The sequence below is a fragment of the Lissotriton helveticus genome, chromosome 7 (assembly GCF_964261635.1).
Source record: "Lissotriton helveticus chromosome 7, aLisHel1.1, whole genome shotgun sequence".
NCBI lineage: Eukaryota > Metazoa > Chordata > Amphibia > Caudata > Salamandridae > Lissotriton > Lissotriton helveticus.
The window spans coordinates 1,266,510,487-1,266,523,597 of NC_136068.1; the positions used below are offsets into that span (position 1 = coordinate 1,266,510,487).

Consider the following 13,111-nt stretch of genomic DNA (forward strand, 5'->3'; position numbering starts at 1 on the left):
TTTCAGCTTTTTCCTTGGTTAGTCCACGAATATTCCAGGAACAGAGTCTGAGATGGTAAGCGGCGTCTTTATTAATTTCATTTTCAGCCTAGGTGGTGTGTGCTTCACCCTAGGGCCCGGGAGAGCCAGGACCAGTCTTGGGAGTTCTGCCATTTGAAAGCACACTGACATGGGCCTCCTACTTTAGATGTAGTTAAGTGTAGCAAGTTCTCTTTCCAGGACGTTGTTTGGGTTCCAGTTATGGAGCCACACAAAACTGATGTATTGCTGTTGGACACGTTTTTGTTGTAGGAGACCGTTAAGGGGTTGAGAGCGCCGTCCTTTAAGAAAGCGGGATATTTGACCTTTGTCACAAGATTGACCTGGATGCCCCAGTAACCCAGGCGATTTTTGTTCTTCATTAGAGCAGAGGCCAGGTCTTTACTATAGAGGGTTACTACCGTAGCCTCTTTTGTCTGGCCCTGTTCTGAGGCGTCGAAAACCACGCTTTCAATATACGCGTTTTTTATATTTTCTAATCCCGGAAGGTGCGAACAGAGCTTAAGAATATTTCCTCTATTGAGGGTGTCCCATTTCCCTTGGGATACATACTCTGGGTACAGTGTTAATTTTAAGCCTTTTTGCGGCAACTGAATTGTCGGTGTTCAATACAGCTTTATTCTGCTGTTGTAAGAGTTTTACCACTGAGTCATCTTTGGGTACCTTGATCTTGGGTGATTGATTTAGACATTCTGGTCTGTTCACATTAGAGCAGGGTAGGCTGCCATCATGGGAAGATTCTTCCCCTCTTGTACTGCCTTGAGAGAGCTCCAGCCTGTAATCGGCTATATCGAGAAGATTCAATGCTTTCTTGTTTTGATTTTTTCCCGGCCCGTCCCTAATATTTACTTCTGTGTCTATCTCCTCTGTGAGTTTTCTTGTTTTAATACCTTCTCCCTCCGCTACAGGTGGCTGTGAAAAATCATGACAACTTGTGGCTTTATGAAGAGAGATCCTGCCCATGGGATTTTTTGCACCATGTTGGAAGAATGGTCAATTGCTTGATGGTTTTATATGTTTGTCCAGGGTCTTAGAGGATTCTCCACTGTGTTTATTGACTTCTTTTTTTCCATTAGGTTTCTCAGAGGTCTCCTCTGGATCAAGCGCTGTGCATTGGTCTATGTCGACCTTGTTTTGGCCCGCACCTTGTGCATCAATGGTTTGCTCTGGAGAACAAGTGGCTACAGTTTCTCCTCCATGGGTGTTATTGTTAGGTGCAGAGGCTATATTGGCTTTCAATTCAATGTCATCTGTTCTGAGCCAGCGTAGCAATACACCATCCTTTTTCCTGGCCTTATTTAAGTTCTTTAGTCTCTTCTTGTTTTTCTTGGACAAGTGTTGTCCTTCTATGGGAGGCACGCTGGCCGTGTTTGATGTCTCGGTGGAATAGATCGGATTGCCAATGTCTATTACGGGGTTGGATTGGAAGGAATTGTCTACGCCTCTCATTATTTGTATTTTTTCCGACGTGAGCTCATGGTCTTGGTTATCGGCGGCTTTCGAGCTTCTGGCCTGGTGCCCTTTGGTGATAGTGATCTGCTGCTCGGGAACGTCGCGGGGCACACAGTTGTGCGATTGGCATCTTGTCGTGGTATCAATCCTATTGTCTCATAGGGGCTCTACGCTGTAAGAACGTTCTTTTCTTAAGGTGGACTAATGTATATGCTGGCTGTGGGGTGATAGGGGAGGAGCAGTTTTTGGTGATCGTCGACATGCCTCATTTTTCAGGTCCTCAATTAGGGTGGACATTACTTCTGGGAGCGTTTCTAGTTTTTTTAGTATCGGGTTGCAGCTGCAACCGATATGACTTTGATTTAGCGCTACATTATTTGGAGCTCTGCATATCACGGAGTTTAATTGGTTGAGCTTAGTGTTAATTCTGAAGCATTATGTCACGTATCAGGTGTAAGATATTTATTTGGATATCCAGTTTGTCTGCATGCTTGTGAGCAGTGCTAGCCTTTCAGTTCAGGGCTTGATTGATGGCTGAGAGCAACGCCTCAACCTTGTGTGTAGAAGGAGTGTAAAGTGGCTCCCTGAGCCAGGATTCTGTTTTTGCGGATTTGTTGACCGTACTTTGAGGATGTGGGGAGGTTGAGTCTGCGTTTAAGTAACTATTGGTTGACGAGGGTAATTTCTTTTGAGAGTTTTTATTTAGGTTTTGTTGTAGGTTAAGTGCTTTGTGGCTGGCACTGCCGTTGTTGGTAACCATCAAAGAGGCATTAATTATGCAGGCCCTTGCCTCAAGCTGGTGTAGGTCCTTGGGGCAGGTATTGCAAGATTGCACACAAGGAGCAACAGATGGCGTGGAGGCAGGCAAGGGGGAATCAAACCTAAACATTTGGGTACAAAACTCCAGTGCGCCTTTAGATTGTTTTGCTTCTATATCAGAGAGCGACGGCCTCGATAAGTTCATGAGCTGATATACTGGGCTCGCTGAGCTAGTGGACGAGATCCATATTGGTGATTTTAACGATTTCTGACCAGAGACTTGGGTTAAAGCAAAGTCTTGTTCTTCTTGAGGGTCGGGGGGTTTCAACCATTGTGGTGTCCCTTGATGGGCCTCACCGGATTTCTCGTTGCCGGAGGATCTGAACGTGCTAGAGATTGTCTTATTATTTTGCAAGTTGTCCAGGTGTCTTTCTTGGAGTGTCCTTTGGGAGGGCGGTGGGGCTAGTTGTGAGGAGGCTGAATCCCTCCCGTGGATAATTATTTCGGGATAAAGAGAAACCGGGTGAGGTGTACTTATTCAAATTTCCTCACTTTGGTTATAGGAACTTGGGCTCTCAGGTCTCGCAGGGAGGGCTACTTGCTTGAGTATTTGGATTACTTTTCGGGCTGATTGAGATAATCTCTGATGTCTCTGGTGAGGCAATTTTTCGTTTGGCTGGCGCTGGGACGTATCCTGGTTGTGCATTGTCGTAGACTTCTTGCTTTCCTTCAACCGAGGGCATCAGGAGGTTGCTATGCCTGCCAGATTTGGCCGCCTCGTGCGCCTCCAGGGTTCCCTAAGTTCGAGGTGATGACTGATTCCCTTGCCTTCCTACTTGAGGGTACAGCATCTTAGCTTTCTGTCATTTAGCGGTCTTCTTGAGGCGATTTTACAGATGCGAAGAGTTTCTTGTTTGCGTTTCTCGTCCCTGGTTATAACTGGAGGTTTTCTTTGACTGGAGGTTTTCTTTAACAGTAGAACTTCTTTTTATTTCAGGAGGGGGATCTATCCGCCTACTCCTCTTCACTCCTCTTTTATGCCCAAACGTGGTGGCAGTTAGGCTCTGCTGGATAGTAGAGTTGTGGAAAGCAAAGCCTCTAGTAATGGTGTGCAGGGGGATGGAAATTGGAAGGGGGGAGGAGGAGAGCTGGGCGGGAACACGCCAGTCCACCCACAAACTGCATCCAACCTAGTTGGGTGGCTTCTGCAGGGCTGGGTTCGCACTGGGCAGCCGGCCGCTACAACCGCTGCAACTCGGCCTCCACCTCCACTGGCCTCTGCCCCTTTCTCCCTGTTTACTTGCCCCCTTTTGCCTCTTTGCTCCGCCACTCCGCCACTCCACCCAATGTCCGTCCAATGTTGTCACTGATTTATTTATTTATTTTATTTATCTATTTAATGCGATTTTATATAGCGCGAACATTACCCGAAGGTGTCAGAGCACTTTACAAAAGAACCAGTTGTGTTACATAAGGACTTTGGATTACATGAGTTACATAAGAGATACAAACAGAAAAAAAATTGCAAATGTACAAGGTGTAAAGTCACACAAGGAAGAGATAAAAAAAGCAGGGAAAAAATGCAAATTTACAAGGTGTAAAGTCACACAGGGAAGAGATAGAAACAGGAAAAAATTGTACATGTACAAGTTGAAAGTCACTCAAGGAAGAGATACAAACAGATAAACTCTAAAATCACGTAGGAATGGTAGTAAGTATAAAAGTGTACAACAAATACTAAAGGTTAGAATTCTATATATACAAATAACAAATTCACACAGGAATACATTTTAACAGCAATTAGGCTTGGACAATTATATAATACATATTTACATATATATTTAAGGCCGTCCAGGAAAAAGAGAAAAACGATCAAGGGTCATCAGACAAAATGGTGGGTCCAGGTCGTGGGTATAGACATAGACCATCTCAAAAAACAAAAGAAGGCGGGAAGCACAAAAGTCACGAAAGTCAAGAATCAGGAGTCCCAGTAGAAATTTAACGGTGAGGCATATCTTGAGCAGGAGGTGTTCCATGTAGCTGCTTGGGTTGTCCATGAAGGTGGTGAGGCTGGTGGCATCTTTGACTCTAATGGCACCTCTGGGGTTGTGTTGATGCTCTTGCCTGGGTGGCAACCTTGTAGCCGGCAGGGATGGTGGTACAGATGTACTGTACAGAGATTTGGTTTAGTAATGTTTCCATGAGGAAGAGCAGGTCTGAAGTGTGGTTGTGTATTAGATCCAATCAAAACAAGTGCAATCAATGGATCATTGATGACATCCCTAAGGCACTCTGTCGAATAAGATTGTTCAAATATTCTTCAAGAAATGATTGTTGTTATTCAATTAGTCTGTTTTATTTACTTTCCATGGTTGATATTAATTTCATATCCACAGCGTAAAGGATTTTCAAACATTTTCATATTTCACAAATGCAAAACGTAAAGTCCGCTCCAATGCATTTCGGGCCGCCGCCCTTCATCGGGGAGCATTTCTGGTGAAACTTTCAATCGTTCCGGACGCCGGAGACGGCTTAGTGAACCGGATAGTTTGGGGCGTATAGAAATAGACGCCGGACTCAGTTGAATAACAACAATCATTTCTTGAAGAATATTTGAACAATCTTATTCGACAGAGTGCCTTAGGGATGTCATCAATGATCCATTGATTGCACTTGTTTTGATTTATCAACACTCGCCCGGAGTGATGGGCGACACCTAAGAGCACCTACAAAACCATTACATTTTCTAGAAGAATTATCAAAGGCTGTGCCCGGTTCTTATACTTTTAGTTTGTGTATTAGATCCCCCATCTACTTGGCAAGTTTGGAGAGCGAGTGTTGATCAGCATGCATGAGTGTGGAATGTTGTGTAGGCTGGTCAGAGTGTGCAAGTGGGGGTGCTGCTGGCATGGGAGTGGAGGGTCTGGAGTGTGGAAGAGTGCATAAGAACTTGCAGGAGGTGCATGTGGATGATCCTTCCGTGTTGAGTGGTGTAGTGTTGCGTGGCAGTTAAGTGGCGAGCGGGAACCTGGTTCAGGAGCACAGAGGCACTCTGGAAGGTAGTAGTGGGTATGTGGGCGAACCAGGGTTCCTGGTGCCAGGCACAGTACAGTCGAGACAGGCTTGCATTTGGCATGCCAGCGGCTGATCTGCATTGCAGCTGCCAATAAGAACGTACCTGGTAGGGGTCCGGCAGTTGTAGGTTGCCATAGATAGGGAACTAGTGATGTCACTTCCTGAACAGATGGATGTTGGAAGATCCAGTGATGTCACTTCCTGTGCTAATGGGGAAAATGTGTTCAATAAAGGCTGATCTTTACTTCCTTGCCCAATAAGACTGTGTGTGCCTCCATTGTATTTTTCTCTACAGTTCCATAAAGGTATACTCAAACTTAGCTCAAATGAAACAAAGCATTTACAATGTTTACCCATTTCTTGCTGATGCTTCACTTTGAGCTCATCGATTTCTTTGCCCTGCTGCCCTCGAATGCGCTCCACGTCAAACTGGTGCCTGCTCTGCAGGAGGGCCACTTCCTGAGCACGCTTGCCATTCAACATTTCACGAAGTTCCACTAGTGCAGTTTCACATTCATTCTGCAGGTTGGATTGGCTCAGCTCCAGATGTGCTATATGCATATTGGTCAGACTCAGGCGTACAGCCTCCATCTCCAAATGATGCAACATCTGTGCTTGCAGCAGAGCATGCTGCATCTCTGCCTGGTGCATTTCTTCTGCCTGCTTCTGAAGCTCATCGAAGAGGTGCTGCTGTTCCTTGGGAAGAGCTCCATGAACACCATCCATGTCTTGCTATGTCTTGCCACAGCCAGCCTCATTTCTCCGTCACACACTTGCTCGTGCACCATTACCGGTTCCTTCCTCGTAGCTTCAATTCCTCTCTGCATCTCCTCCTGACGACGGCTCTCAAGCTCAGCATAGATAACTTTCAGACGCTCAACTTCTTCAGCTAGATCCTGCTCTCTGAGGGAGCACCCCATATTCATGGCCTTTATTTCCCTCTCCAACCCTTCACACTGCTCATTTTTTGAGTTTAACTGTACATTAAAATCCAGCCTTGAAGTCTCTATTGCCCCTTGCAAATCTTGGATCTGACCTTGGAGTTCCTCAATGGTGTGTTCTAGGCTGGTCTCATTCTGTTTGCACGTATCAAGGGCTTGCGCAGCATCCTTCAGACGCAACTCAACTGAACACAATGACTCCTTCAGGGTACTTTTCTCCTTCGTTAGCTCACACACCATTTCTTCCTTGGCAAATATGCCAGAACTCCAAGTGTGCTGATCGTTTTCTAAAGACTCTGCCGGCATGGTCTTCTGATCAAAGGGTTGAGAGGCGACCAACAGGTCAGCTTTCGGAGCTTCCAGTGCACCCTCAAACTGCTCTTGCTCACTCTGCAGAGCAGATATCCGTTGTGCAAAAAGCAACTGCTCCTCACTGGTAAAAACATCACCTCCATGTTCTTTCTCGGGTTCTTTAAGATGCCCCGTTACCATCTCTCTATTTTGCTGCAGTTCCATAGATTCCTGCAGCTTAAGGCCATGTTAATCACCTGTCCAGGGAGGCATTAAAGATGATGTAGTGCCACTTGGTTCAAGCAGATTTTCAGGAGCACATATTTGGTATTTCAACTCCTCTCCATGTAGAATCTTCCCACTGATCTCCTGTTTGTACAAAGCCAACGTCTCATGTGCGGCTGAAAGTGCATTTGCCAAAGATATCAATTTCTCTTGTGCTTCATGAAGGGCCTCAGATGACTTGCTTAGTTCTTCCTCTTTCTGTTCAAGCTCCTTCATTAGCATAACACACCTTTCTATTAGGCAGGCATTTGTCATATCGTTATGCCTGACCCTGCATGAAGACAGGACAGGCAATGGGGAAGGGGCGGGGGGACGGAAGCGGAAACAGGAATTTATTTATTTATTTGTATTCTTGTATAGCGCCTGAATCGATCCCCGAAGGGATATCTCTGAGCTTGCGCTCCTATCAGATAGACTCAATCATGATCATATACTGTTAGCTAAAGTGTTTCTTAAGACTGGGTGAATAAGTAAGTTTTCAGATTTTTCCTAAAGGATTCTAAATTGGTAATTTGCTTCAGCATGGGGGGAAATGAATTCCATAGGACAGGGCCTTTATAGGAGAGGGCGCGACCTCCTTGTCTGGTTCTTCTAAACCTTGGGACCTGAAGTAATTAGTGACTGCTGGAGCGTAAAGTGCATCCCGGGGTGTACGGTACAAACTTTTCCTTCAGGTATTTGGGTCCCGTGCCAAACAGAAATTTGTGTATTGTACAACACGTCTTGAGTTCTATGCATTGCCTTATCGGCAACCAATGAAGCTGGTGTAGAAGAGAACGGGAGGGGGTTCTGGGTTGAGCATTGAGGACCAGCCTCGCCGCAGTATTTTGGACCACTTGCAATTTTTTTAGTTGTTCCTCGTTGGCCGCGATAAGCAGGCCATTGCAGTAGTCCATCCTACTGATTACTAGCGTCTGGACTAATGTTTTCCTGTAGTTATCGGGCAAGAATGGAAAAACACGCCGTAGCAGCCCGATAACGCGGAAACATGCTCCTGTTACTTGGCTGGTGTGTTCTTTGAGCAGGAGTGCTTGATCTAGACGTACTCCAAGATTTTTGACAACCTGTTTCGGGCTGGGGCACAGGTCCCAACTCCAAAGGCCACTATTCTGGGGACCATAGGAGAGTGGCCCCACCAAACAACATGACTTCCGTCTTGGCTACATTGCATTAGAGGCAATTTCGTGCCATCCAATCTGACACTGCTCTCATCCCGTCTGCAAAAGATTTTTGAATTGCGGGCGTGAGGGTCTGGAAGGGGAATAAGAGTTGGGTGTCGTCAGCATATGACACCGGGGTGAACCGTGTTTTCTTACAATGTCCGCCAAGGGGCCACGTACACGTTAAAAAGCATGGGGCTTAGACATGAGCCCTGTGGCACTCCCTTGGTGAGCTCCCTTTGGATGGAATTATGGGAGCCCAACTTCACTCCTTGTAGACGACCCGAAAGAAAGCTTTCCAGCCAAGACACAGCCGCGCCTGCTATGCCCACCTCCCTCAAACGATGAGAAGTATTTCATGTGACACCGTGTCGAAGGCAGCGGATAAATCTAACAGCACCAGAATCGGTGACCCACCTCCATCCAGTGACATCCTGATGTTATCGGTCACTGAGATGAGGGCCGACTCGGTGCTGTGATTGGGCCTGAATCCAGATTGAGAATGGTCCAGACCCTCCGCTGTCTCGATGTAATTTGACAAATGGGTGTTCACATGCCTCTCGGTCATTTTGCTAAGGTATGGCAGGAGGGAGATGGGTCGGAGGTTGGAAAGATCCGTCCTTGGAAGCGCGGCATTCTTCCGGATGGGGTTCACCACTGCTTTTTTCCATTCCCCAGGCACGTGTCCTTCCCTGAGGGAGTGGTTTATTATATCTTGGATTTGTGGTCCAAGAAGAATACTCAGGGGAGCCATCATTTTAGCTGGTAGGAAGTCGTCAGGGGATCCTGACTTTATGCGGCGGATGAGGGAGGGGAGGTCTGATTCACCGACTGGTGGAAAGGTTGTCAAGGAGACGTTTTTTTGTGTAGATGGAGAGATGAAAGCACAAATACTACTTTGATGGCTGGGAGCCTTCAACATTTTCTCGTAAATCAAGTTGATTTTAGTCTAAAAAAAAAAACAAATGTCATCGCATAAAGATTGGGAGAACTCATCTGGGCTGTCACAGGCTGTCGGTTTTACAAATGCTTGTAATATTTTATATAATTCCTTAGAGGAACTGCCCGCCTCTGCGAGTTGCTGAGTGAGGCTGTTCTTCCGCGCCAACTTCATGTTCTTATAACAATTGGACTGAGCTTCACGGTGTGCTCTGCTATTTTCTTCTGTGCGTGCTTTCCTCCATTTTTTCTCTATCTTCCTACAGCCCTGCTTCTCTGCTCTCAGTGCCTCGGTGTACCATTTTTCTTGTTTACTTACAGGGAATTGTTTATGCAGTTTCAGGGGGGGCAGTTTATCTATTGCTACATTCATAGAGTCATTAAATTTAGCTAGGGCACCTTCCACATCATCTGTTGCCATAAGGTTAGACCTTTTCCAGACCCTTTGTAACTCCTCCACCGTTACCCTGTGCCACTGTCGACGCCATACTGGTGGGAGAGTGTTCTTTTTAGGGCGTTTATCCACTTCCAATAGGCAGAATTCCAGCAAGAAATGATCTGACCAATCTAGCTGCATGGTGGATTGGCACTGAATTTTGGTGCAGTTTGAAAAAAGCAGGTCTAGAGAATGGCCTCCTTTATGTTTAGGTCCGTTGTTCTGCAGCTCCAGACCTAAAGTGGACAGGTCAGCAAGTAAGGACTTAGTTTCAGGAAGCTCTAGGATATCTGTGTGAATATTAAAATCGCCAAGGAGCAGAATATCTTCATTAGCTCTAAAGTGAGGAGCTAAAAGCTCCAGAAGAGAAAGAGTAAAACCTGAACTAGGTCTTGGTGGGCGATAAACTAACGCTCCCTTCCAGGATGCTCTTGTGGTAGTAATAACTCTAAAAACAATTATTTCTAATTGTGGACTACATTTATGTTCTAAAACAGTGACTTTCAAATATTCTTTATATACAATGGCTATTCCACCGCCTACTTTATCTGGACGATCCATATTTAGAAACTTATACCCTTGGGAAACCCCTAAAGCTATAGCAGGTGTTGTGTGGGGTTTGAGCCAGGTCTCTGTAAAAAAAAAACAGATCGGGTTGAGATGTATGTAGCAAATCCCATATTTGTAATTGGTGCTTGGGCATGGAGCGAACATTTAAAAGTAAGCGCTTAATCCCTTTTGTTGGTAGGTTTATTACGGTGTTTACCATACTAGTGGTATTTAAATACGGTGCCTGAAATTGGCAGTTAAAGCAAGAAAAAGGGCCCTCAGGGTATGGCCATTTATCACTGACACAATCAGGCAATGAAGGGTGTCTAAGATTTAATAAATTTTGGGCAGAATACCTGATTCTGGATTTCTCCATAAAAGAGCTGTCTGAGCGCGTGGAGCCCATGGCCCCTGGTCCCGTTCTGTCGCGGACGGGCACAGACGGGCTACTCTTTGGCTCCTCTTAGGCGATCTCTTAGGTGATCCACTGCGCGCGACCGCTGCGCGCTCGAAGTGGAATAAGGGCTTTATGCCCCTCGCACTTGTGAAAGCTGGAGCGCTAACCGCTCACAGACCAGAAGTGTGTCTGGCTCTTGCCTGTCCGCCCTCCGCTCAACGGTGCTAGTCACCGAGTCGGAACGAGCCGTGCAGGCAGATGATTGAGCCCAGACTCCTTGGGGAGTATCAGTGCAAATAAGTAGATAAAATGACAGTAATACAAGGTAATAGCGTTTTTAAAATATGTCAGTTTTAAAATTTGGCACGATAATTCTAACAGTTAATGCAGTCATGCAGCCTTTTACACAGCAGTAGCGCTAGCCAGTTCGAAAAGCGGAAAGGGGAGACTCTGCCACCGTCCCTACCTTTACCGCGGGGAACGGGGAATGTCAGTACGTGTGTGGCAGTGAAATAATAAAGACGTGCCACCATACGCTCCCGACTCCTGTGCCTCATTTAGGGGTAAGCGACACTGGCGACGAAGGTGGGATCTGCCTAAAACACCCACCGCAACCTGACACAGCCCCAGCCGTCCGTGTACGGCCTTCGACCAGCGAGTCTGCAGCCAGCCGCCTGATGACGCGGAAGGGCGCGGAAAAAACAAAACGCTCAGCGCATCGCGTCGGGTGCTGCCGAGGGAGCACGAGCCCGCGCAAGGACGCTTCAAGAAACGGAGCTCGCGGATGTCACAGAGCCTTTATTCAACCTGGGAGTGACTTGGCGGGATTTGCGCCCAGAACGAAAAAAAACAACAAAAAAAACGGCGCGAAACAGATAAGGACGCCGGTGACGACCCAAGCTTACTGAATGGACACGAAATACCGGGGTGAGTCCTGAACCTTACAATACTCACCAGATGCATACAGCTGGTGGATGGAGGGGCATTGAGGTGTAAAGAGAGGCTCAAACACATTGCAGTGTGTCCCGAAAGGCGGCCATTTTGAGGTCAGGCATTGACCATAGACAGTCCATGACTTCTGAGAGGCGGCCATTTTAAAGTCAGGCGCCGCCAAAGTCACACTATTTCAAACTGCCCCGAAGAAGCGAAACCAAGCAGAAAACATTCAAAGACATCACGTGTCCAACAAGAGGAGCCAGCCAGGTGACACAAACAAATCGAAATGTCTGTCACCAGCTCTACAGGTGCCTCAGGAGGAGCGGCGGCTCCAGACAACCCACCAGGCCCAGCAGCTCCAGGCCAACCAGTGCCAGTCCCCCAAGCATACATGGGAATATCATACTAACGGCCACCAGAACCTTTAGAACTGACGTCTGGCAATAGCATGGGACCCAAATGGAAGAGTTGGGCCGAAGATTTTGAAGACTTCATGACCGGGTCTCAAGTGCATGACCCCAAGCAGAAGCTAATAGCCCTACGAAACCTAGTAGGTAAGGACATTGCGCAAATCATCAAAGAACTGCCAAACCCAGCCACCGCCTCTTATGACAATGTGAAGGGAGCCCTTGACAGAAGATTTCTACACAAACGCAATTTAGATTACGAACGATATACGTTTAACTTAGCCTCCCAAGAGAAAGAAGAGCGCATGTGTGATTTCATTGTGCGGATCAGAAGACTAGCGCGTCATTGTGAGTTCGACAACTTCACCACTGAAGACGCCCTGCGGCTCCGCATAATTGAAGGCTGCCAATCTGAGTCTCTACGCCGGCGGCTGCTTAAGAAACACTACACCCTAGAGGAAATTGAAAAACTAACGAGAATCAACGACCAAGCAGAAGATCACGCAAAGAAAATGGAGTCTCACAAGACCGAGCGGAAAGTACAAGCATTCAGGATGCTAGCTCGCAAAGAAATGAAACATCGGTCGGACCCCCCCAGCTCAAGTAAACCAACTCGCTCCACGACCTCCAAGAGAACATCATCCCGACATGAGTCACGATATTCAAAACCCAGCAAACACCCGTCCTCATGTTACAGATGTGGTCAAGACTACCCTCATTCAGGACAGTGCCCAGCTATTGGCCAACGATGTCATCGCTGTGGAAGGGAGAATCACTTCGAGCTAGTCTGTCAGACCCGACGATCAGGGCGAAGTTCCTCCAAAACCAGACCTACCACACGCCATCATGCCCGGGCGGTAAAAGGAAAGGAAGACCGCTCTTCCAGTTCTTCCAGATCCAGTGTCCGGTCAGTGAGCTCGCGTCGATCACGAAGATCAACATCCAGCGAGTCCTTGTCCCACACACCTGTGTCACAAGACAGCGACGAATATATCTGCATGGTGTCGGACCCAGATCGACTGAAGAAGTACCCAAAACTGGACATCCGAATAGGGGATCACCCGGCCAAATTTGTCCTCGACTCAGGAGCATCCTTAAATTACATCTGCGCTCTTGAGTACCAGAGCATGAAACCACGACCCAAACTGGAACCAGCAGCTGTTCGCATATTCACGTGGATGTCGAGGAAACCGCTGCCATGCTTAGGACGCTTCCACACCACCCTGTCATTTAAGGACCGGACAATCCCAGCCTATGTCCATGTTGTCGAAGGCCCAGACCTAGCCGACTGCCTGCTCAGCTTGCCAACGGCTGAAAGATTAAAGCTCGTGGAACTTCTCTACATGACCGAAGATGCTCCAGATATCATTGCAAAATTCCCGAACCTCTTCAAAGGACTTGGTAAACTCAACCGTTTCAAGGTAAAACTGCACATCGATGAGTGT

General features: G+C 47.0%; 1 protein-coding gene across 1 annotated transcript in view; it reads left to right on the plus strand.

Annotated features, from left to right (window-relative positions):
- Positions 1–13,111, plus strand: part of LOC144769444 (polycystin-1-like) — a 640,821-nt gene that overhangs the window by 136,766 nt on the left and 490,944 nt on the right. Inside the window, exon 9 of the mRNA XM_078653538.1 lies at positions 11,726–13,087. Within this exon, the coding sequence (XP_078509664.1) occupies positions 11,726–13,087 (1,362 nt within the window). The remainder of the gene's footprint in view (positions 1–11,725; positions 13,088–13,111) is intronic.